General features: G+C 38.4%; 1 protein-coding gene across 1 annotated transcript in view; it reads left to right on the top strand.

The window, feature by feature from the left end:
* NUFIP1 (NUFIP1, FMR1 interacting protein 1) overlaps positions 1 to 26,074 on the top strand; it is a 52,037-nt gene that overhangs the window by 9,259 nt on the left and 16,704 nt on the right. The window contains exons 5-7 of the mRNA XM_025364568.1: positions 550 to 626; positions 14,741 to 14,833; positions 24,312 to 24,505. Of these exons, the coding sequence (XP_025220353.1) occupies positions 550 to 626; positions 14,741 to 14,833; positions 24,312 to 24,505 (364 nt within the window). The remainder of the gene's footprint in view (positions 1 to 549; positions 627 to 14,740; positions 14,834 to 24,311; positions 24,506 to 26,074) is intronic.

Raw genomic sequence — 26,074 nt, 5'->3', positions numbered from 1 at the left:
TTATATACCTAATAATAAGTAACATTCATGGAATACTTTGTAAGGATTTTGACATCATTTATTCAAGTTTTTCCTCACAAATAACTGTGGTTGTTTATATTGGCCCCATTTAAAATATTTTAAAAAATGAATTGCCCAAGGCCTGAGAACCGATTCTTGGACCTCAGTTTCTTCACTCCAAATTGTATACTGCTTTACTACACCATGCTGCTACAGATTGTCACGTCTACTCATATCTTTAGTGACCTCTCTAGGTTTTGGTTGGTAAGTCATTCATTTGGGTGTTTAATGTGGTTTGAGAGAATGGGTGACATATCTACTTTGTAATCAAAATTATGTTACCCCTTTTCCCTCTATTAATAGCACTAATTAAATACATGATAGATTCTTCTTCCTTTAAAGAAAAAGTTATAGTACAGATAGATACAACCTCCTTACTTAGTTTTAAAATTGTATCCAACATAAGTTTACTTGTAGAAACAAAGTCTCCAAATTAGTCAAAAGCATATGATATTTCCTCCTGATGTTCAGCAGGCTTTTTCCCCCTAGATGCATGCTCCTGGCATGAAGAAGATCAAGTTAGACACTCCAGAGGAAATTGCACGGTGGAGGGAAGAAAGAAGGAAGTGAGTAGAGTTCAAAACTGGTGAAATAACTATTTTACTGTGGCAAGGCTTATTAATATAGTTAAATTCATTGAATTCCCTTAGAATGTTGGAACTAGGGAACAGGACCATAAGGCATATTATGTAAGACTATTATTGAATGTAGTTTTAGGAGGACCTAATAAGAACTCTTCATTTAAGTAGCGAATGTGTCATAATGGGACTGTATGTTGCTCTTTGAGGGTGGCTACTACATGTCACCTGTTAGATGTTCAGTGGTTGAGGCAATAATGGGTGGGTACTCTTACCAAAAAGTGTATTATACAGAAGTGTATTATCACAGAAAAGTACATCTGGTACATCACCACATATGTCAGTGGATTTAAACCAAAACCCTTAAGGTGAGTCAAGTACAAATGTAACCTGTTGCTCACAAGAGTTTGAAGTATCTTTCTTGATCTTTAAGGATAGTTCTTGTTTTCATCCCAGGCTTACCTCTAAATAAGATATACAGGTGCTAAGGCTAAGATATACAGGTGCTTTTCCTTAACAATGAGAAGATCAGGAATTCATTCCTGTAATTGAAGAAATTTGAGCATCGCCATGTAACTTGTGGTTTTACACTTACTAAGGAAGAAAGTTTAGTTGATGTCTAGCTGTAATATACTTGAAATTCCACTAGGGCCCTGTTATACTGCCTTCTCAGAAAAGACTAGAACGCTTCTTCCTGAAGCGGAAGACTATGCAGAACTACTCTAATGATCAGTTGCACTTTTAAAGTCAACTGCTCTTTTCCTGGAATTAAAAAACAAAGAGAGCCTGGGATGAAAACAAGAAGAACTATCCTTAAAGGTCAAGAAAGATACTTCAAACTCTTGTGAACAGCAGGTTACATTTGTACTTGGCTCACCTTAGTTTAAGGTTCAGTTTAAATACACTGACATGGGTGGTGATGTGCCAGATGTACTCTTCTGTGAAAAAGTTAGATGCTGCCCTTTACAGCTTTAGAGGTAATTGTGAGGGAGACCAGCAGAAGCATGAAGATTCAGAACTAACTGAGAATAAATATAATTCAACAAACATGTATCAGGTATTAATACTATGTGCAAAGGAAAGAGTTGGATGAGGGTGAAGGGACAATTAGAAATCAATTTTTTTTTGAGACAGAGTCTCACTCTGTCACTCAGGCTGGAGTGCAGTGGCGCAATCTCGGCTCACTGCAACCTCCACCTCCTGAGTTCAAGTGATTCTCCTGCCTCAGCCTCCCAAGTAGCTGGGATTACAGGTGTGCGCCACCACACCTGACTAAGTTTTGTATTTTTAGTAGAGACAGGGTTTTGCCATGTTGGCCAGGCTGGTCTCGAACTTCTGACCTCAAGTGATCCACCTGTCTTGGCCTTCCAAAGTGCTGGGATTGTAGGCGTGAGCCACCATGCCCAGCCGAGGAATTCAATTTTTAAACAAGTCAGGTCTAGCCAGTCAACAGGGACTTGGTGGACATAACATAGCATTTCAAGAGCATCTGTGGCTAACAAATAAAGGAATCTAGGCCACCTGGAGTAGAGTATATTAGAATGCCTTTTTCCTTTGATCTCTTTGGCAAAATCTTATTTATCTTGTAGGCCTGTTTTAAAGGTTGCCTGATTTACCACTCTCTTCTTACTCTCTTCACTTCCTCTATGTCAGTGCTACCAGAGTGCCAGTCTATAACAAAAAAGCTTGTACCAGAATGTAAATCAGTATATTACTTCCTTTATTGATAAGAAAAAATGAAAAGATGTCAGCTGAACTAAATATCATGCTTAGTGACATAGTTGATTTCTACTCTGGTGTGTGTGGATTAGCTGGTTGCCAGTCCCTGAAATACACTACCCTAAAGCATTAGTTACTACCTCCTTTGCAAATACATAGCTTATTTATACAACCATAGTACATTTGTCACATTACATTATAGTTGGCCCTGCTCTTATACATCTTTGATTCTGCTGTGCTTTGCACAGTGCCTAGAATTTAGTATGTGAGAAATACATATTTGTTGACTGAAGTACTGTTAAATAGTGTAGAGTGGGAATACTTAACCCTGGCAGTGATAAGGGAGCCTTAGCCAATTGCAAGGTCAAACTTAGAAGTTGAAGGAGTTTGGACCATGCTGTGGTTTGAATGTGTTCCCCAAAAGTTCATTTGTTGGAAACTTGGTCCCCAGTGTGGCAGTGTTGAGAGGTGGGACCTTTGGGAGGTAATTGGATCATGAAGATAGAACCCTCTTAAATGGATTAATTCATTCATGGATTGGTGGATTAATGGATTAAAGAATTCATGAATTATCAAGGGAGTGGGCTTATTATCATCAGAGTGAGTCAGTTATAAAGATCAGTTTGCCTGTCTCCTGTGAACCCCCTTGCCATGTGATGCCCTCTGCTGCCTTGGGACTCTACAGAGTCTCCACCCAGCCACCAAAACTGTAAGAAATAAATTTTGTTTCTTTATAAATTATCCAATCTCACATATTCAGTTATAGCAACATAAAATGGACGGAGACCATGAAGTAGTTTGACTTAGGAATTTTGAAGCACGGGATCTGAAGCTCCTTGCCTTCTGTAGGTAGCTTCTTTGCAGATACAAGTTTTTCTCCTCATGACATCACTCCCCAAGTAGCTGGGCTTTTTTTTTAATGTTTTGTTTGTTCTCCTTGTTTCTTTTCTATCTGTTGATTGTTTCTTCTTCCTTCTCTTGTTCTTCTTCTTTTTCTTCCTCCTCCTCGTCCTCTTCCTCCTCTTCCTCCTCCTTCTCTTCCTCCTCCTCTTCCTCCTCCTCCTCTTCCTCCTCTTCCTCCTCCTCCTCCTCCTCCTCTTCTTCCTCCTCCTCTTCCTCCTCCTTTCTTCTCCTCTTTCCTTCTTCTTTCATTTTTTGCATAGAGCAGTAATCAAACAAGAGGTTAACTCCACTTCCTTTCTGACATGTATATTATAAAGAGCTGCTGCTGAATGTATGAAAGATTGTATCCTGCTAGATGGGATGGAAATGGCCTAACTGCTAAGACACTAGGTTTTTTCCCCCTGCTACTTAGCCTTGACTTTGATCAGTTAGAGGTTGGTTCAACTCATTGGTGTCAGTCCCTTTTATAAATGTTTAATTCTCTTGAGGGGAATGGTAGCAGTTACTAGTCAGCACTGATTGTAAAACAACTCGAAAGTTATCTGACTAAACTTACATTTCTGAAGCTTTGAGTTTACTGAAGGGTATAGGAAAAGTCTGAAGTGACTTCTCGATTTGCCAACTTTGGTTCTTCTATCTTGTGCTTGTATAAATTAAATCATTTAAACTGGGAAATGTGGAACCACTATTAAATTAATGGTAACCAACTTTACTCTTTCTACTTTGTCTATAGCACTTTCACTCTCCCATGACCCTCTACTATTCCCTCCCTCAGCATATAAGAGGAAGGGGACTTCTGTAATCCCAGCACGTTGGGAAGCCGAGGCGGTTGGATCACAAGGTCAGGAGATCGAGACCATCCTGGCTAACACGGTGAAACTCCATCTCTACTAAAAATACAAAAAAGTTAGCCAGGCGTGGTGGCATGCACCTGTAGTCCCAGCTACTCGGGAGGCTGAGGCAGGAGAATGGCGTGAACTCGGGAGGCGGAACTTGCAATGAGCCGAGATTGTGCCACTGCACTCCAGCCTGGGCGACAGAGCGAGACTCTGTCTCAAAACAAAAAAAAGAGGAAGGGGATTTCATCTAGTCTGGAAGATTAGGGTGTTTCGTGACAAAGGGAGGGGTAGCTGAACTCAGAACTAACTAGGAAAAGATAAGGGGAGGCAGGGATTAGTGGTCAGACAGAGGTTAGCATGTTCAAGGAACTGTGAGTATAGGTAAGAAAAAAGGATGGCAATTGTGGGGGTGGAGAGAACGAGGTGGATGTAGAACATTTGGGAGGTGAAAATGGACAGTGGGGATTAAATGATTATGAGGTTGAAGAGGAGAGAGGTTTTAGGAGACTTCCAGGTTTCTGGGCTGAGCACCTCTGTGAAAGGTGGTTCTTTTTACTGAGGCAGGGAACACTGGAAGAGGATGGGGTTTGGAGGTATTGGTTTGGACATTGTTGAGTCTGAGGAGATCCTGAGGCATCTATTTGAAGATGTTGAGTAGGCACTGGGACTTGGACCAGACTAGACTGGAGATAGTTTTCTGAGTCATGAAACTGTGAATATGGAAGAGATTCCCCACAGAGACAGGGTAGAGTGGAAAGAGAAGGTAGCCTAATATTGAACCTTGAGCCCTTCCAACATAAAGGTCTAATAAAGAATAAAATCCAACAAGCCTGCTGAGTGGGAACCAGAGAGGTCGAAGAAAACTTCCTCTGGAAGCCAGCGGAGGGGAGAATTTTGAGAAGGAAGATATGGTTAGCAGTGCAGATTGCGATGGAAAGGTCAAATAAAACGAGAACAGAAAGTGACTGATGTTGTGACATACACAGGGCCTCCTTGATGAGGGTTCCAGGTGATTCCTCCTTGGCCCTTCTCCTTTGAGCTCTGTGCCATCTGTCTTCAATTCTCATACCCTCCCCAGGGATTGATTGCCTTTGTCACTCGCCCTTGGCATGTTAGATGCTGCAGTGGAATTGTATATATTTTGAATTCATTCAACACCTTTTCACCTTCAGATTTCTAACCGCCAAGCCTGGGCAATCAAGTGATACCCTGTATCTACAAAAATAAAAAATTAGCCAGGCGTAGTGGTCTGCACCTGTAGTCCAAGCCACTCAGGAGACTGAGGCAGGAAGATCCCTTGAGCCCAGGAGTTTGAAGTTGCAGTGGGCAACTCACGCCACTGCGCTGCAGCTTGGGTAATAGAGCGAGACCTTGTCTCAAACAAAACAAAACAAAATAAATTTCCAGTGCCCTTCACCTTCATGCAGTTTCAGCCACTTACTTTACATCCTAGATTCTAAAGTTGGACGTACTCCTCTTTCCATCTGTCCAGCTCACTGTCACCTCTACCAGGCTTGGAATAGTTGAGGCTTCCCATCCTCTTTACCTTGTTTTTCTGTCATATTCCTTCTTCCTTCACTTCCCTACCCAGCCTAGCTCACTTCAGCTGCTCCTATCAATATCTCAGCTTCCTTCTTCCTTTGTCCTCCATTGCACTCATCTGGCAAAATCCCAGCTCTGGCTCAGTTGCTACATCCTGTTCAAGAAAACCCACACAATTGAAATGTAGTCTGCAAGTGAACACTTGGCAGTGCTATCTGACTTAAGAAGTTGGCTTGACCAAAGAGAAATTTAGGGTATTTTCTTTGTGTTTTGTTGTTTTGTGGTGCAAAATTAGATGTTCAATATGCATATGTTTCTTAGTTATATGGATGACTGTGTAGTGTAAAATTTAAAAGTTTCCTAAACTGATTTTATTTTTAATCAACTAAAATGCCCATGAGAATAAAACTCCGTAGAACTAGCAACCAGAATCCTATAATATGGGCTTAACTTGTCTTTTCTGGTTATTTCCACATTATTTGCTTATAGGGGCTTTTTGTCTCAGCCATACTTGTTATTTATCATATCTCATACAGGGTTTGTGAACTCTTGCCCTTTTAGTTTTGTTCATGGTGCTGCTTCTGGAAGATCTTACCTTCTCCATCTTTTCTTTTTTTTTTTTTTGAGACGGAGTCTCGCTCTGTCGCCCAGGCTGGAGTGCAGTGTCACAATCTCGGCTCACTGCAAGCTCTGCCTCCTGGGTCCACGTCATTCTCCTGCCTCAGCCTCCTGAGTAGCTGGAGCTACAGGCGCCTGCCACCACGCCCAGCTAATTTTTTTTTTTGTATTTTTAGTAGACATGGGTTTTCACCATGTTAAGCCAGGATAGTCTTAATCTCCTGACCTCGTGATTGGCCCGCCTCGGCTTCCCAAAGTGCTGGGGTTGCAGGTGTGAGCCACTGCACCTGGCCTTACCTGCTCCATCTTTAAAGTTCTGCTCATAGCTCTTAGCTCATCTGAAATCCATCCACTTTTGGGGATATTTTTTCTCATCTGCCTAGAGAAATGTCTTGCCCTTCTTTGAATATGGTACCTCCTTTCTGCCTCTTTAGCACAGATATCCTTTATTATGACCCTGTTGGTGAACTTCTTTGTATATGTGTCTTTTATTCTTGAATTAAGTGTGAGCTCTGAAATGTAAGAACCAACTTTTACCTGGCTGTTTCTATCCCATAGTGCCACAGTTATAGGGAAGGCTGGTAAATGTTATTGTGTGTAAATGGGGCTTGAAGATATTTTTATTATGGGTATAATTCTGTTTTGGTACACACAAGTAAGTGGTTGGAGAAATCTTACTGAGACTTGTATTTATAAGTAATGTTTGAGCTGTACCTTTGTTGTTTTTAGAGAAATTGGGCAGAAATGTGTTGATATGATTAATAATTATGCTTGGAAATTATAGTGTAACTAATAGTACTTAAACTGCTGTGGTTTTGAACATTAAATTCTCACTACATAGGGTAGACCATCACTGAGACAAACCAAATTGATCCGTATTTTAAAGTATTAATGACTTTTCCCTACGTGAGTGTGAACTATGCCCCCTTGTGGTTTTGTGCAACAAATGTTTAAAGGAAAAATTTTCCACTGGCTAGAGAAACTTGAGGAATATTAATATTTGAAGATGAAAACTAGCTTAGGCAGCATGTATTTATATAAAGTTCCTGTAGAAGACTAGTTTGATTTTCTAATGTTAGCAAGAAATCTCAGCAACCTTTCAATAAATGTTAATAGACATTTTGCTTATCTTTGAATAACTTCTTGACAGTAGTTTAGTTTGAAAATTAGAGGTGAACATTCAGTATTTGAAAGGACAGAGATTTTGCTATATGTGGCTGAGTTCACCAAAAACAGACACAAGTAACCTCTTGCCTTTAGGATTCTCACTGTACTATGAAATGAATAAATATACATTAGGTGGCCATAAGACCACAGGTAACTGAAGCATTAATTTTAGCTATGTAGGGATAATCCTGACTGGTCAAGGGATATTTGAGTTTTTGGAGGGGAGGGCCATCAATTTGTTTTTCAAGACTTCCTATAAGAAGTGATGTGTCTCCCTCCCCCAATTTATTTTAATGGATATTATACATATAGTGAAATTCACCCTTTTTAGTGGATAGTTCTAACAAATATATACTGTCATGTAAATACCACCAGAATCATGATATAGAACAGTGTTTCCTCACCTGGAAAAATTGCCTTATGCCCTGATGGCAGCCTCCCCTCCACCCACTGGCAACCACTGGTTTATTTTTTGTTCTTATATTCATACTTCTGCAGAAACATCACATAAATGGAATCATATAGTATGTGGCCTTTATAGTCTGACTCACTTATTCTTAGTCTGCATTTGAGAGTTATCCATGTTGTTCCTTGTAGCAGTTGTTTGTTTTTTATTGCTGAGTATTACTCTTTTCCATTGCGTGGATGCATCACAGTTTGTTTATCCATTCCCAGTTGAGTGTTGTTTCCAGTAGTTAGCCTTTATGTAAAGTCTTCATAAACACTCATGTGTAGGTTTTTGTTTTGAATATAGGGTTTTATTTGGCTTGGATAAATATCCAGGAGTGGGATTGGTTAGTCATATGGTAAGCATATGTTTAACTTTATGAGGAACTGCCAAACTGTTTAGGAGGATAGTTTTAAATCAAGATATGCCTATTTGAGCATGGAAAGTATTCAGATAAAAGGAGATGGTAGGGTGCAGTGGTGCTTGCGTCAGCTAGTCATGCTCTAGGAAATGGAATGGCAATCTTACTACCATGGCTTAGTGCAAAGAGGTGTCGTTTTCCCAAGGTTAAAAAAAAAAAAAAATATCAGGGCTGCTGTTGCTGCATGACAGTACCATGGACGTAGGTGGTCTCTTGTTGCACCGGAGTAGGTGGCTCTCCTCTTGCCTGTCACCAGAATGTTCTTGCATATGCAAATATTAAGCCACAGAATAGGCAGAAAGAAGAGAAAAAGGCAAAAGGTATATGTAGCCTTGTTTCCCCGCTTTTCATTGGGAAAACAGTAGCTTTGTTTTTAGTTCCAACCAGGAGATACTTATATGGATCTCATTGGCTAGAAGTGGGTTGCTTGACTACCTTCAGTGGGAGTGGAGTTGATGGGATGCCCCAAAACAAAATTGCTAAGGAATGGGGGAGAATAGGCTATTAGCAGTGTTTGCTTTAATTCTTAGTGGCACAGTGGAATTTCAAAACTGTAGGTGAGTTTTGGAAGCAGCTCTATCCTTCTGAATAAAGGATTGGCTTGAGCAAGTGTTTGATAGGCTTGCTGGTGATTCTTTTTATGTAGGACAGGTGGGGGCAGAGGGGCTAGAGTCTAGCTCTGGTTTCCAGAGGTATGCTATGACAGCAGGCAGAAGTGCCTTGGAAGAGGAATGGGCAAAATCTGTTGGCAATAAGTGAGGTCATAGGTTTGTGAAATTTAGAGGTGTTTAAAGAGAATGAGGAAATGGGGTGAAGATGACAGTTTTGGAAGAAGTTTATTTGTACCTGTGGTGTTGCTTTGTTAGTAAGTGCTCTGAAAATTCTTTGGGCACTGGCTGAGTTCATCTGAGGTTCTTCCATATTTTGTTTCTCAGGTTATTGCTCTTTAACGTATTCTGAAGTTTATGTTATATATGTTTTTCCTATATGTGTATTTTATTGGAGGATATGGGAAATACTGCTCTTCTATTGGTATGCTTGATAGATTTCTCAAAAATACACAAATACTATCCCCACTAGCAGTTTTTTAAAGACCTATTATGGGCCGGGCGCGGTGACTCACACCTGTAATCTCAGCACTTTGGGAGGCCGAGGTGGGCAGATCACTTGAGGTCAGGAGTTCGAGACCAGCCTGGCCAACATGGCGAAACCCTATCTCTACTAAAAATACAAAAATTAGCCGGGCATCGTGGCATGTGCCTGTAATCCCAGATACTTGGGAGGCTGAGGCAGGAGAATTGCTTGAACCCGGGGGGCGGAGGTTGCAGTGAGCCAAGATCGTGCCACTGTACTCCAACCTGGGCAACAGAGTGAGACTGTCTCAATAAAAAAACAACAAACAGCAGGGAGGGGAGAGGGATGGCATTGGGAATTATAAATGACGAGTTGATGGGTGCTGACAAGTTGATGGGTGCAGCATACCAACATGGCACAAGTATACATATGTAACAAACCTGCACGTTGTGCACATACATATACCCTAGAACTTAAGGTATAATTAAAAAACAACAACAAACAAACGAACAAAAAAAAAACCTGTTACGAAAATATACTTTCTACATTCCTGTCATTCTCAATTTTTAAAAAATATTAAACTCCTAAAAAGAGTAAGCTCCACATTGGTATGGCAGAATAGTCCTTATTTCATGAATTTAGTCTTTCTGCGAGAGCTACATTCTTTCTGATGAAGCCACTATATTCTTTTGACATGCAGGAAAAAAAAGGTCTTTATGTAACTGCTGTGTTAGGAACAGCTTGTGAAAGAGTTCACAGAGTAAGAATTTTAAAGCCTAAAGAAAACTCTGAAGGTTTGCTTGGCATGTGGCTTCTTTATCTTTAACAAAAGTACGTCTTTGTCTTTATTTCTTCATCTCTATTTTTCAGGTTAGTCAGACTCAGAGGTATCTAGTGTATTTAATTTGGTAACTTTTAAGGCTTTCCACTAATAACCTGCTTTCCCCTACCTCCCCAAAAAAGCCACCAAAAAAAGTGCTTCTTTCTTAATTCCTGACCTGTGCGGTACCAGTGCTGTATGATTTGGCTTTAGGGAAAATGAGTGGTAGAGGTTTGTTTCCAAAACCTAGCTTTTATTGTAGAAAACAGTGGAACATTTTTCACAGCAGACTGGGAGTCCACTAGGTGGAGTAGTTTTACAATTTATTTCAACGCTTACTGTGACTCTGAGGAAATCCTTTTGTTTCCCTGGTTCATGCAGAATTCCAGCACAGGAGATCTGCTCCTAAAGAATGCTACATCTTTTTGATGTTCAGAAAGAAATAAAAGTACAGTAGTGTAGCTTGTGTGGAAGCAGTTGTGGTTCAATGAGAGTGGGAAGAGTAACTATATTTTATAGAACAGGCAGAGGGGAAAAGCCAATAAATGGGTCGTAATTTGAGCATAGGAAAAAAAATTGGAGAGAATAATGTGACCAGAATGATCTGTGCTAAGATAATGGTTAGCACGGTTTGCCCATGTGTTGGCTCTGTAGTGCTTAAAGATTGTCACTGGAGGCATAAGGTATAGGCAATGGGGAAGGTGAAGAAGAGGTAAAAAATGAAAGAGAGAGAAGAGAGGAAGGAAAAAAGCATAATTTCAGGGCCATTTCCTCTTAGCGAACTGGGGAAAGATAGAAGTATAGGGAGAAAATGATTTTAGTAGATAAAAATATAGAGAAACCAACTGTGAAAATTTCCCTTGTCATGGTCTTTATAACTTCATGTTATCCATTCTCTAACAGGAGATACTGGACTTAGCTTTACATGTATGTAACTGCAATGTAAGACATAATTTATATTTTTTCAATAGTCTTTGGATTTGTTATTTCTTGTACTTTAGGAACCTGAACTCCTTCATCAGAGCTCCTTTGTTTCCTTATTCATTTATCTCAGCTTCATGTTGGTGGAGTGTGGCTTCCTACTGTTGTTTATGTATGTAACTAGGTCTTGTATGTCTGATTTTTCTCTTTTGGGATAATTTGCTTTCTAGCAACCTTTTTTCCCCTAGTTTTAAATATCTGTATTCTGTGTAAATAAGAATGTAATAAATTTTGGAAGAGTGTATTTAATTTGGTAACTTTTAAGGCTTTCCACTAATAACCTGCTTTCCCCTACCTCCCCAAAAAAGCCACCAAAAAAAGCGATTCTTTCTTAATTCCTGACCTATGCAGTACTAATGCTGTATGATTTGGCTTTAGGGAAAATGATTTCAGCACCAAGAAAAATAAAATCTTACAAGTTTTTAAAACTCTAATCTTACTTTTAGGAACATGATACTTAATTTTAGGAATACAAGTTTTCTTACCTTTAGGAACATGATACTGCAGTCTGCCAGAAAGAGAAAATTTGCTATATTAGAAGGCTTCCATCAAAGGAGTTTCTACACATCACATCTTTGATGTTTCGTTTAGGGAATTCTTTCTTGTGTCTTACCTAAAATCCACTTGCTATAACACGTTTAAATTCTTTACTATTGAAAAGCAGTTACCTAGCATCTGCTCTCTGGTACATGGTACACTGTAGTGCCTAATTTTATCATATAACATATAGCCCAGCATGGTAAGAGTCTGCAATACTCTGCAAAAATGTTGAAGAAACTTAAGTAATAAGAAGTAAATTTAAAAGTTGTGGAGGGTGTTGAGTAGCTGTGAGTTATGTGTCTCGCCACTGTGAGGCCTGTGAAAGTCATTACTGTTTTTCTCATTTCTACATCTGCATATTCTCTTCAGTTTGAGAACAACTGGACCATCCTCTCTGTAAAACTGTTTTTATTGTCACTTCTCATCTTCTTTTAAAGGCTGCAAATATTCCTTTCATCTTTCTTTGGAGGTTTTATTTTTCATCCTATTAATCATCCTTGAGTCTCTTCTGAATCTCTTCCAAGTCTTTTTTTTTTTTTTTTCCCCTCGGCGTTCCTTTAGTTTGGAAGTACAGAACTGGAAACAGTACCCTGAGAGTATCTGACTGCTTTTGAGTATCCTGGAGGAAGACTTTACACTCGTACAAGTGCCAGAGTCTACTTCATATAACCTTAGATTATGTTTGCTTTCTAAAAATGTAGTCATATATTGCTGACTGTCAGATTTTTATCTCCTATGACCTTGATCATTTCCTTTTATGTTTATTTATAGTTTGTACATTCATCATCTTTTTTTATTGAGTCTATTTTTCTTGACTGGATATATATTGCTTCACACTGTCCTCGCTGAAATTCATTGCATTTTTTTCTGATTACTAAACTACTTACCCAATGTCATTTCCATTCCTGTCTTTCAGTATGCCCCACCCATAGGCTTTATATATTGTCTGTGCTATTCAAGTCAGTAATGAAATTATTAAAAATAGGAAGGTAGAGAAGTGTCCTAGAAGCAATGGCAGAAAACATTTGTTGATGTTTCTCAAAACTTACTCTGATCAGCAGCCAGATTGAGTAGTAGAGAGCTGTTCCCCTCCTTCTGTGTTTTTGATACTCCTGGAATCTATTGCCCTCACCCTGAAAGTTTGGTGTCTGCATCTCCACACAGCTCTGTAGAGAAACAAAGCAATTAATCTTGCACACTTCTGTCAGATTTCATCTTAATCACTGCCTTGTATGTATCTCTCCCTGTTCATAACTTTCTGTGGCTCTCTATCAGCTGCTGAATTAAATATAAACTTTCTAGTTTGGTATTCAAGGCATATTTTGGCCTGAGTCTTCCTTTCCAGTCTGATTGCCTATAACTGTGTTTCCTACCGTATTAATTACTTGTCATTCTCCAGATATCTCTTTCACTTTTTCTTTTTTTTTTTGAGACAGAATCTTGCTCTGTCACCCAGGCTGGAGTGTAGTAGCGTGATCTCAGCTCACTGCAACCTCCGCCTCCTGGGTTCAAGCAATTCTCTTGTCTCAGCCTCCTGAGTAGGTGGGATTATAGGCATCTGCCACCATGCCCAGCTAATTTTTTGTATTTTTAGTAGGGATGGGGTTTCACCATGTTGGCGAGGCTGGTCTCGAACTCCTGACCTCAAGTGACCCACCTACCTCGGCCTCCCAAAGTGCTGGGATTACAGGCATGAGCCACCACGCCCAGCCTCTTTCACTTTCTGAAGTCTTGGTTTGTTTGCATTGTTTGGCCTGTTTAGCACACACTCATTTCTGTTACCATTTAAGACCAATTTCTTTCATTTCTTTTCTTTATGGATTTTTCCAATTAGATACAGTCTTTCCATTCCACACCATCCCCTGCACAAATCTTTATACCCTTTGGGGTACTTTTGTCTTATGTTATCGCTATTTGTGTGTTTTTCTTATCCTCCTGGTGGACTATATATTTTTTATTTTATTTATTTATTTATTTATTTAATGGGAGGGAGTCTTGCTCTGTCACCCAGGCTGGAGTGCAGTGGTACAATCTCTGCTCACTGTAACCTCCACCTCCTGGGTTCAAGTGATTCTCCTGCCTCAGCCTCTCGAGTAGCTGGGATTACAGGCGCCCGTCACCACACCTGGCTAATTTTTGTATTTTAGTAGAGATGATGTTTCACTATGTAGGTCAAGCTGGTCTCAAACTCCTGACCTCAAATGATCCGCCCACCTCAGCCTCCCAAAATGCTGGGATTACAGGCGTGAGCCACCATGCCTGGCCTGTATATTTTTTGAGAACTGTCTCCTCTTCATCTTGGTAATTTCGATATACCTAGCATGTATTTGCATAAGAAATTGAATAGACTTGGCCAGGCATGGTGGCTCATGCCTGTAATCCCAGCATTTGGGGAGGCTGAGGTGGGTGGATCACCTGAGGTCAGGAGTTCAAGACCAGCCTGGCCAACGTGGTGAGACCCTGTCTTTACAAAAAAATACAAAAATTAGCTGGGCGTGATGGCAGGTGACTGTAATCCCAGCTTCTTGGGAGGCTGAGGCAGGAGAATTGCTTGAACCCGGGAGGCTGAGGTTGCAGTGAGCTGAGATTGTGCCATTGCACTCCAACCTGGGTGACAGAGCGAGATTCCGACTCAAAAATAAATAAATAAATAAGAAAGAAATAAAAGGTAGTGACTAGAATAAATTGAATAGACTTAAACTTTTTTTAAAGCAGTATTTATAGGTACATGCCATATAAATGAGTTAGATCAGTTTGAGCACATTGTATGATATATTTGATTTAAATTCCAGTGTACCCTTCTTATCTAGTTGCAGACTGCTAGCAAAGTTTGTGGATCAGCAGCTGGTCCACACTTTGAGTAACATTGTTATAAGTACTTTTTTCCCTCTTAAAAAATTGTAGAAGCAGTTAAAGGTTTATAATTTGCTGTGTTAGTTGTTAAACAAAATTGCTAAATTCAGCAATTGCTTGATTGCTTAAAGTTGTACTGTAAAAGCCGTATTATAATGAACTTTTATTATTTTCTAGAAACTATCCAACTCTGGCCAATATTGAAAGAAAGAAGAAGTTAAAACTTGAAAAGGAAAAGAGAGGAGCAGTATTGACAACAACACAGTATGGGTAAGTTCCTCATGCTTATGAATAATGAAAAGGAGCACAAATCAAAATCTTAAAATCCTTATGTACTCAGTTCTGAAATCTTTTATAACTTATTTACTTAAAAAAGATCAATTTATCTTTTTTTTTTTTAACACCAACCTGATAATACAAATAGTTATATCTTAAAATAAGGATTACCCTATATTCATATGGTTTTCAAAGGATAATTAATAAGACCTTTCAATCTTTGTCTCCCAGCTAATTAGTTTCCTCCCAGAGGCGATCCATTTTATCCTTCCAGAGATACCTGATGTCTATACAGCAGGTAGATGATAGATACAGTCTTTCCCCTCCTTTTTTTGATACTATATTTGCTTTGTTAGCCATGCAGTATACTTAGAGATTGTCCCACATTAATGTGTAACAAACCTCATTATTTAAGGATGTGGCTGGGCACAGTGGCTCACACCTGCAGTCCCAGAACTTTGGAAGGCTAAGGAGGGAGGATCACTTAATCCCAGGAGTTCAAGACCAGCCTGGGTAACATAGCAAGACCTCGTCTCTACAAAAATAAAAACAGAAAAATTAGCCGGGCATAGTGGCATGTGCCTGTAGTTCCAGCTAGTTGGGAGGCTGAGGCAGGAGGATCACTTGAGCCCAGAGGTTGGAGATGAGTGCTGCTGCACTCCAGCCTGAATGACAGATCAAGACCCTGTCTCTTTTAAAAACAAAACAAAACAAAAACAAAAACAGGATGTGTAGGAAGCTTAAGGATGTCCCACAGTGTCGTTTTTTTTAAAAATTAGCTTCTTGTTGATGGACATTTAAGTTCTTACCAACCTTTTGCTAATAAAAAATGTTTTCATATTGCCCTTATACATAACAATATTTTACATATGAGTAAGTATTTCTGAAGATAGATTACTAGAAATTGATTTGCTGAGTCAAAGAGTTATGTGCATCTGTAATATTCACATGTACTACCAAATATCTGTTATGGAGCTGGACCAGTTTACTCTCCCACCAGCAGTGTATGAGCTATCTTCCCCCTGCAACTCCCTCACTTTCATAGAAGTTTTAAGAATTTTTTCCATTTCATTTTTTATTGAAGTACATTATAATATATGAAAAATATAGAAATCTTAAATGCACTTGAGGAATTTTTATACACATATACCCCTCCCATCCCATACATCCATGTAACCTCCACACAGGTGAATGTACATAACTTCTTCACCTCATGAAGCTCTCTTAAGCCCTCCGCTGTTCAATGCTTCACCACAAAGGTAACCCCTTTTCTGATTTCTGTCATCATAGATTATATTACCTGTTCTGGGAACTGTAGATAAATGGAATTATATAGTATGTATTCTTGGGTGTATGAGTTCTATGGCCCAAAATTATTTTGTGAGATTTATCCATGTTGTGTATAGTTGTAAAATGTTTTGTTTTTATTGCTGTATAGAACTTAATTGTGAGAATATATATGTATTCTACTGTTAATGGACATTTGGGTTATATGGGCTAATATAAATAAAGCTACTGTGAACATTCTTTTACCTGTCTTGTTTACATAGGGCTCATTTTCATTGGTCATATAAATATGCTAGGTCATAGGGTATCCACATGTTTAGCTTTAATAGATATGGCCAGTTTTCTGAAGTGGTCGAACCAGTTTAACACTTCTACTAAATGCATCTTATTGCTCTGTGTCCTGGTCAGTGCTTGGTAAGTTACACTTTTTCCTCTTGTAACATTTTCCTCCTGTCTTATGGTGTTAATCCCTTTTCATATGCTTATTGACTATTTGAGGTTCTCTTGTGTAGTACCAGTTCAAGCCTTTGACCAATTTTTAATTGGGGTTGCTTTTCTGATTTGTAAGAGTCATTTACTCAGATACAAATCTTACTTTGGAGTATATGTATTGCAGATATATCTCACAATATGTGGCTTGTCTTTTTATTGTCTTAATGGATATCCTTTTTCCTTTTTTTATACAACAATAACTGTTCATTGCTCAGATATTTGGGATCAGCTAGGAGTCAGGCATATCTGTTGATCTTGACAAGGCTCCATTAAAGCCGGGGATTGGTCAGTGATAGTTAGGATAGCTATGTAGTTACTATTTTTAGGGCTCTTCCTTCTTTTGTGTAGATCCATCTTTCCATTTGATGTCATTTTTCCTCTGTCTGAAGGACTTCCTTTAATATTTCTTGTAGTGAGAATTTGCTGGGCATTACTTTTTTCAGCTTTGTGTGTCTGAAAAAGTATTTTGCCTTTTTGAAAGATACTTCTGCAGGATATGTAATCAGTTAACAGTTTTTCAAATGTATAGTACTCTAAAGATGTGATTCCATTGTCTTCTCATTATCATTGTTTTCAATGAGAAATCTGTTGTCATTATTATCTTTTTTATCTGTATAAATTTATCTCAGGCTTCTTTTAAGATTTTTCTGTTTATCACCAGTTTTGAGCAATTTATGATGTGTCTCGGTATAGTTTTCTTTATGTTTCTTGTGCTTGGCATTTGTTGAACTTCTTGGATTATAATTTTTATCAGATTTGGAAAAATGTTGGCCATTATTTCTGCAAATGTTTTTTCTCTACCTTCCTCTCCCTTTCAGACTCCAGTTACATGTATAATAGGCTGTTTAAAGTTGTTCTTTGCTTACTGATGCTCTTTCCATTTTTTAAAACTTTTTTTCCTCTGTGTCTCATTTTAGATCATTTCTATTGCTATGCCTTCCTGTTCATTAATCTTTCTTATGCAGTGTCTAATCTTTCATTAGTCTCATGTATATGTATATTTTGTCTCAATGTAATTTTGCATGTTTTATCTCAGACATTGTAGTTTTTATTCTTAGACGTTTGATTTGGGCTGGGCATGGTAGCTCATGCCTGTAATCCTAGTGCTTTGGGGGGCCAACGTGGGAGGAGTGCTTGAGCCCAGGAGTTCAAGACCAGCCTGGGCAACATAGCAAGACTTTCTCTGTACAAAAAAATTTAAAAGTTAGCTGAACATGGTGGTACACACCTGTAGTCCCAGCTTCTCGAGAGGCTGAGGCAGGAGGTCACTTGAGCCCAGGAGTTCAAGGCTACTGTGGTCTGTGATTGTGCCACTGCCCTCCAGCCTGATTGACAGAATGAGTCTCTGTCTTGTTAAAAAAAAAAAAAAAGGTTGGTTTGGTTCTTTTATTTCTCTGCTTAACTTTTTAAACATAAAGAATACAGTTATAGTAACTTTTAATTTCTCCCTGCTAATTTTAATATTTGTGTTGGTTCTGGATCACCTTTTAATTGATATTTCTCTTTATTTTGTGTTATATTTTCCTGCTTTGTTGCATGCTTGGTAATTTTTTTTCTTTTTTTGAGATGGAGTCTCGCTCTGTCCCCAGGCTGGAGTACAGTGGCGTGATCTTGGCTCACTGCAACCTCTGACTCCTGGGTTCAAGCGATTCTCCTGCCTCAGCCTCCTGAGTAGCTGGGACTACAGGCATGCGCCATCATGCCCAGCTAATTTTTGTATTTTAGCGAAGACAGGGTTTCACCATGTTGGCCAGGATGGTCTCAATCTCTTGACCTCGTGATCTGCCCACCTTTCCACCCAAAGTGCTGGGATTACAGGTGTGAGCCGCTGCTCCTGGCCCCATGCCTGGTAATTTTTTATTGGATACTTGACACTGGAAATTTTACATTATTGGGTGCTGTATTAGTCCATTTTCACCCTGCTGATAAAGAATACCCGAGACTGGGCAATTTACAAAAGAAAGAGGTTTAACTGGACCTACAGTTCCACGTGGCTGGGGAAGCCTCACAATTGTGGAGGAAGGCAAGGAGGGGCAAGTCACATTTTCTGTGAATGGCATTAGGCAGAGAGAGGAGAGCTTGTGCAGGGAAACTCCGCTTTTTAAAACCATCAGACCTCATGAGACTCATTCACTCACTATCACAAGAACAGCACAGGAAAGACCCACCCCCATATTTCAATCACCTCCCACCGGGTTCCTCCCATGACATGTGGGATTGTGGGAGTTACAATTCAAGATGAGATTTGGGTGGGGACACAACCAAACCACATTAGGTGCTGTATATTTTTGTGTTTCTATAAATGTTCTTGAACTTTTTTCTGGGAACACAACTGAGTTACTTAGAAACAGTTTGATCCTTCTGGGTCTTGCTTTTAAGATTTGGTAGACGAAACCAGAGCAGTGTTTAGTCTGAACCTAACTACTCACTACTGATGTAAGATCTTACTGGGTATCTTACCCCATGCCCTATGAAATATGAGGTACAAACAGGACCTAGTTATGACTCCGAGTGAAGATAAGGTGCTGATAACTCTGATCCTTTTGGATGGTTTTTTTTTTCCCCAACTTTGGGTAGTTTCCTGACAAATACATGCCGATCATTCTTCTGCTAAATAGTCCAGGGTAAATCCTCTGCAAATCTCTAGAGTTCTCTCTCTCTCTGTAGTTTTTTCCTCTCAGGTACATCCTGCAAGCTCTAGATGTCTTGCTCTCTCTGGTGTCTCAACTCCAGTTCCTCACCTCAGGGATTCTACCAGGTCCCATCTGGCTTCCTCTTTTCTGCAGTCTGGAAACTCTTAAGGCTGTAAGCAAGGGCAGTTGCAGGGTTTACTATTCATTTATTTTCCGTCTTTCAGGGATCACTGCTCTTATTGCTTGATGTCCTATGTCATAGAGACCGTTGTTTCTTCATTTTGGCTAAGTTTTTGGTTATTTCAGGTAGGAGGATAAATTCAGTCCCTGTTACTTTATTTTGGCCAGAAACAGAAGTTCTTAATGGTGTCTTTTATAAATAAAAGTTGCAATTTTCATGAAGTCTGATTTATTAATCTTTTATTTTTATGGTCAGTGCTGTGTGTATTCTGCCTTAAAAAATATTTGCTTACTTGGAGATCATAAAGCTATTTCTTTATGTTTTCTTTTAGAAGATTTATTGCTTTGCCATTGTGCTATATGTCTAGAATTAATTATTGTACATAGTGTAGGAGTTAAGGACCTTTAAAATTTTTTCACATATGAATTACAGTTGATCCAGTACTAATTGTTATACCATGCAGACCCCAACCAAAAGTAACCTGGTACAACAATATTAATATCAGACCAAATAGATGTTAAAGCAAGATGTGTTATTAGGGATAAATAGGAATATTTTGTAATGTTAAAAGAGTCAGTGCAACAACAAGAAGACATACCAATTCTAAATCTGTATGTGTCTAGTAATATAGCTTTAAAATATGTAAAGTGAAAATTTTGAAACAAACACAACTCTTGAGCAGAGAGACAAAAATCCTATACAAAATGTTAGCAAATTAAATCTGGCAGTATGTAAAAAGGATAAACATCATGACTAAATGGGACTTATTCCAGGAGCATGTTTATTTATCACATTAACACAGTGAAGGAGGAAAATGCTATTAACTTAATGAGTAGGGAAAACAGTTTGATAAAATGTACCACCTGTTCGTAAAAAAAGACATATCAGCAAACTAGTAATAGAAAATAATTTCTTTAATCTAATAAAGGATATCTATCAATACTCTATAGCCATATCATACTTCATGGTGCAGTAGTGATCACTCCCCCACCTCCCCTGAGATTAGAAGCAAGATAAGGATGTCCAGTGTTACCACTTTTATAAATGAATTTAGCAAAGTTGCCAAATACATGTAAAAACAATATTTTAAAAATCAACTCTATTTCTATAAAGTAGCAACAAACAATTAAAAAGTGAAAATTTAAAAGATACCATTTAGAATAGTATCAAATGCCTAGGAATAAACCTAACAAAAGATCTGCAAGACTCTACACTCAAGACTACAAAACGTTGCTCAGAAAAATTCAAGGCCTGCATAAATGGAGCAATATATAATATACACGGACTGGAAAACAATATAATTATCTTAATTCTCCCCCAAATCCAATTGATTACAGTCAGAATTCCAGCAAGTTTTTATTTTTATTTTTATTTATTTTTTTATGTGGAGGAGGGATGGGGGAGATTGATAAGCTTTAAAGTTACATTGTGTCACTTAATGACAGGGATACATTCTGAGAAGCAGGTTAGGCAATTTTGTTGTTATGAACATCATAGAGTATACTTACACAAACTTAGATAATACAGCCTACTACATACCTAGGCTGTGCAGTAAAGCCTATTGCTCTTAGGCTACATCCCCATACCATGTGTTATTGTATCCAGTTGTAACACAATGCTAAGTATTTGTGTATCTAAATATAGAAGAGTTTCAGTAAAAATACACCATTAAAGGTAAAAAATGATATACCTGAATGGGACACTTACCGTGAATAGAACTTGCAGGACTGGAAGTTGCCCTGGGTGAGTCAGTGAGTGAGTGGTGAGTGAATGTGAAGGCCCAGGACATTACTATACACTAAGACATTACAAACATTGTACACATAGGCTACACTAAATTGTTTTGTAAAAGTGATTTTTTACTTTATGATGATATGACATTATTGGGAATTATTTAACTCTGCTATAATCTTATAGGACTGCTGTCATACATGTGGTCCATTGTTGATCAAAATGTCATTATGTGGCACATGATTGCATATGAAAATACAAAGGATCTAGAACAGCAACTAAGAAAGCTAGAGTAATGAAGATAGTGTCGTGTTGTTCAAGGTTAAATAGATAAATAGAGCAGAATAGAGCCCACAAACAGATCCACTGAGAAACAATCACCTAACTTACGATAAATCTGGCAGTATAATGCAGTGCAGAAAGGATCGTGTTTTCAACAACCTATTCCTTTTAAACTTTTTGTGTCTCTTTATTTAAAGTGTATCTCCTATATATTATATAATTTTGTCTTCTTAGTGATCCAAACTGAAAATCTTTGCCTTTTAACTAGTGCTTAGTTCATTTACATTTAATGTAATTCCTAATATAGTTGGGTTTTTAATTTGTTCTTTGTTCCTTTTTTGCCTTCTTTTGGATGGAATCTTTTTTTATTCCTTAATCTCTCCATTTTATGTACATCTACATTTTTATTTACATTATACCTTTTATAACTATTTTTAGATGGTTGATTAAATAAACTTTTCCTTTCAAATGATTGTCAAGTGGTATAACAGAACTACTCCCTCGAAGGTGAAATAGAGTGCAAATAACAGATACACTACTTTCTCAGTTAAGTCTTATAGATATCATTAGTGAAGGATCTTTTTAACTCATTACTCATTAGTGAATACCTTAATGATGATCATTCAAGCTAGCTGTGGTCAGACGCTATCAGAGAAAAGATACAGGGAAGGCATCTGTGAATGGGAACTCAAGGAAAGTGGCATCTCTTCATTATCCTTATGGGGCCAGTGAGCCAGAGGCAGAAACTAGACCTGTTTTCTTTGCACTGACACTGTTAGGTTCTTAGCCTGACATCTGTGGATGGACACTGGAGATTGGTCCATGGCATTCTGCAAAATTTGAACTATACCTATATATTAATTTTTATAATGAGATTCTCCAAGGGTTATTATGACCCTGAAGGGATTAATAATCTCTGGGTTGCAGATTTGCAGATACATAAATTAAACATGTTAGTTTAACAAATTATTTCAAAAATGTTATGATAGTAAACTATCATTAGGCTTAATGTGTTATCTTGCTCTAACTGTGAAGTACTGTATATTATCTTAATTCTATGTCCCTATGATTCCCATTCTGTTTAAAGGAATAAACAGGCTTAGGCATACAAATATTTGTGCAGCAGACACAGCCTATAAGTGACAAAATTGAGATTTAGATGCAGATTTCTAATTAATCTGTTTACTGCATCCTCCATTATTAATGAAAAATGAATTTTGCCCAATAAATGACAAACTGTCAAAAACCTATCTTTGTGAAAACTCCGTTCCACCAAAGAATACCTTGTGTTATTGTCTACTATGAAGGAACCTTTTTTAACTGTCTTTCCCGCCCCTGCACACACACACATAGTTTAAACTAGAAGATGCTCACATAAATACTTGCTTTCTTTTTCTTTTCTTTTTTTTCTGGAGACGGTCTTGCTTTGCTCAGGCTGGAGTACAGTGGCACAATCTCGGCTCACTGTGACTTCCACGTCCCAAGTTTAAGCAATTCTTGTGCCTTAGACTCCTGAGGAGCTGGGACTGCAGGCGCCTGCTACCACGCCCAGCTTATTTTTTATTTTAGTAGAGACAAGGTTGCCCAGGGTAGTTTCGAACTCCTGAGCTCAAGTGGTCCGCCCACCTTGGCCTCCCAAAGTGCTGAGATTACAGGCGTGAGCCACCGCACCTGGCCAATACTTGCTTTCTTTCTGAAAGTAGTTGTGGCTGTTGAGAGGGCACTTGATTTGAGCTGGCTGTGAAATTGCAATAGTTTATGTGTTGTGATAGGCCTATAAAGTAGAGAAAATAGTACCTGTCTTACCTATTTCAGAGGGTTCGTGAAGGTCAAACAAGGCATATTTGTAAATGCTTCAGAAACTTTAGCTTCTTAAAAACGAGTAGACAAGGCGGGTGTACTCATGCCTGTAATTCCAGCACCGTGGGAGGCCGAGGTGGGTGGATCATCTGAGGTCAGGAGTTCGAGACCATCCTGGCCAACACAGTGAAACCTTGTCTCTACAAAAATACAAAAATTAGCCAGGCTGATGGTGGGTGCCTGTAATCCCAGCTACTTGGGAGGCTGAGGCAGGAGAATCACTTGAAACTGGGAGGTGGAAGTTGCAGTGAGCCAGGATCATGCCATTGCACTCCAGCCTGGGCGACAGAGCAAGACCCCATCTCAAAAGAAAATAAAATGAGTAGACAAGAGTGAACATACTTTATAAACTCTAAGAAACACTTTCAGCTGGGCGTGGTGGCTCACATCTGTAACCCCAGCACTTTGTGAGGCAGAGGTGGGCAGATCACGAGGTCAGAAGATCGAGACCATGCTGGCCAACATGGTGAAACCTTGTCTCTACTAAAAATACAAAAATTAGCTGGGCGTGGTGGCAGGTGCCTATAATCCCAGCTACTTGGGAAGCTAAGGCACGAAAATCACTTGAACCTGGGAGGTGGAGGTGGCAGTCAGCTGAGATAATGCCACTGCACTCCAGCCTGGTGATAGAGCGAGACACTGTTTCCAAAAAAAAAAAAAAAAAAACACTTTCATGTACAATAGAAGAACGAAAGAATGCTGCCCGTTAAATTGGCCTTTAATGATGATACTATGCAGCCCAATTTCAGAAGGATAACAATATGGGTAGAAATTTGCAGCATAGAATCAATAAGGTGTGGTATATTGTGGTTGCTGTCCTTCTAAAGTTGTATCATAGGCTTCCCTGTCTTTGGAAGTCACTGGAATTTCTTTTATTTTGGTCTATTTAATGTACTAGGCTACAAGTGATCAATTTTACAACTAAGTTTCTTTTGTATTTGGTAGTCTTTTTTTTCTTGGAAGGTCAGTGCCTTTTATGTTAAAAATTGCAATTTTCTTACTCCAGAAAGATGAAGGGGATGTCCAGACATTCACAAATGGCAAAGATCAGAAGTCCTGGCAAGAATCACAAATGGAAAAACGACAATGCTAGACAGAGAGCAGTCACTGGATCAGGCAATCACTTGTGTGATTTGAAGCCAGAAGGTCCACCTGAGGCAAATGCAGATCCTCTTGGTGTTTTGATAAACAGTGATTCTGGTAAGCTAAACAGGAAAATAACATTTATAAGTGTATAGACAATGATGCTGAAGTTGATTATTCACAGCCTTGTTTGTGGAAAGTTTAATATCAAATGTGTAACAATGCAGAATGATGCTTTTGTTTTGTTTTTAATAGGAGCATCTTGTTTAAAACGTCATTTCAGAACATCTTTTCTAAGTCTTGGGTGGGTACATGGGGAAGGGAGGCTATAGGAGAAAGACTGTTGTTGCTGGATAATTTTCATTAGTATGATGTAACCTTAGAAATTTCTTAAGATTGTTTTGAATGTATTAATGCTGTACATTCAAGTTTGCTCAAATATGTGGATTTTCCCTTTACCTATAAAGCAGCAATTCTAATGGAAGTCAGTATACTTTATGCTACTGAGCATGAGCATGATCTCTGGGCAAAAAGTACTAATTCATTATGTTTGATTAGTACTGTTCTTCTTCAGAGCATAGGTTATATTTATATATATTTGTCCTTGAATTTCCTTTAAAATGTATAGGGCAAGTTACCTTGCTTATTAGTTGAAAAAATAAAAGCATTAAAATGCTGCTATCACATACAGATATCATTTAGCCTTTGAGACTCCATTTCTCTTCCTGAAAAATGAAATGTATATGTAAATATTTATACTACCTATTCCTCCAGTAACATTGTGATGCTTTATCTAATTGCATATGCTTTGTACTGCAAAGGAATACCCAAAGATTATTAGTGAGTGAACTGACATTACTGACATTGTAGATTCGATTGTAGCCTGTTTAACTTGGATGATGTTGGCTTCTATGATAATCACATGGCAAGTTTTTGAACTTATGAATGGCAAGAAAAGAAAGGATAACTAATTCGCTGACTGAATTAGGATGGAAAAAGATCATTGCATAAGGGAACATTAGACTAAGTGGAAGATAAAATTTAGTAAAAACATTAATGATAAGTTAATATCAACTAACACTTATTGAATAAGGCACTTACTGAGTTCTATATGCTTTATATAGATGAAGTCTTCTCATGACAACCTTTTACACATATACCATTATTGTTTCCATTTTAGAAATGAGGAACATAGAGACTACGTATGCTTATGCCATTGAAAGTAATAGTAAAAAATGCAGTTACTTTTGCATCAACCTAATAGTTTACCTGAGTCATTCTACTCATTAGTGGCAGATTGAGAATTTGAATGTATGAGTCTCACTCCGCCAGTACACTGCACATCCTCTAAATATGAAGTCTGAATTTGTGTAAAAAAATATTGTTTGAGTCTAGGGTAGTTGAGATGTGAGAGAGAGCAAGAAGAAGGCAGATGGTATTTTGAGCCAGTGCTGAGTTGACTCTTGGGCACTGATTTTTTGTTGTTGTTGTTTTCTTTCAAAAAATTTTAGAGAGAGATCACTTGCTTCTTCAGACTTGTAATGTGTGGCCTTGATGACAAAAGACCATCTGTACTCAAATATAAGCTTTTATGTCATTAAAACACTTAAAACACAAATGTGAAGACTACCATTATAATCAGTAAGTTACTAATTTGAAAATTATGTAATTCTTTTACTTTGTGCA

This window comes from Theropithecus gelada, chromosome 17 (genome assembly GCF_003255815.1).
Source record: "Theropithecus gelada isolate Dixy chromosome 17, Tgel_1.0, whole genome shotgun sequence".
Classification (NCBI taxonomy): domain Eukaryota; kingdom Metazoa; phylum Chordata; class Mammalia; order Primates; family Cercopithecidae; genus Theropithecus; species Theropithecus gelada.
This window is presented reverse-complemented; position numbering and strand designations above follow the sequence as displayed.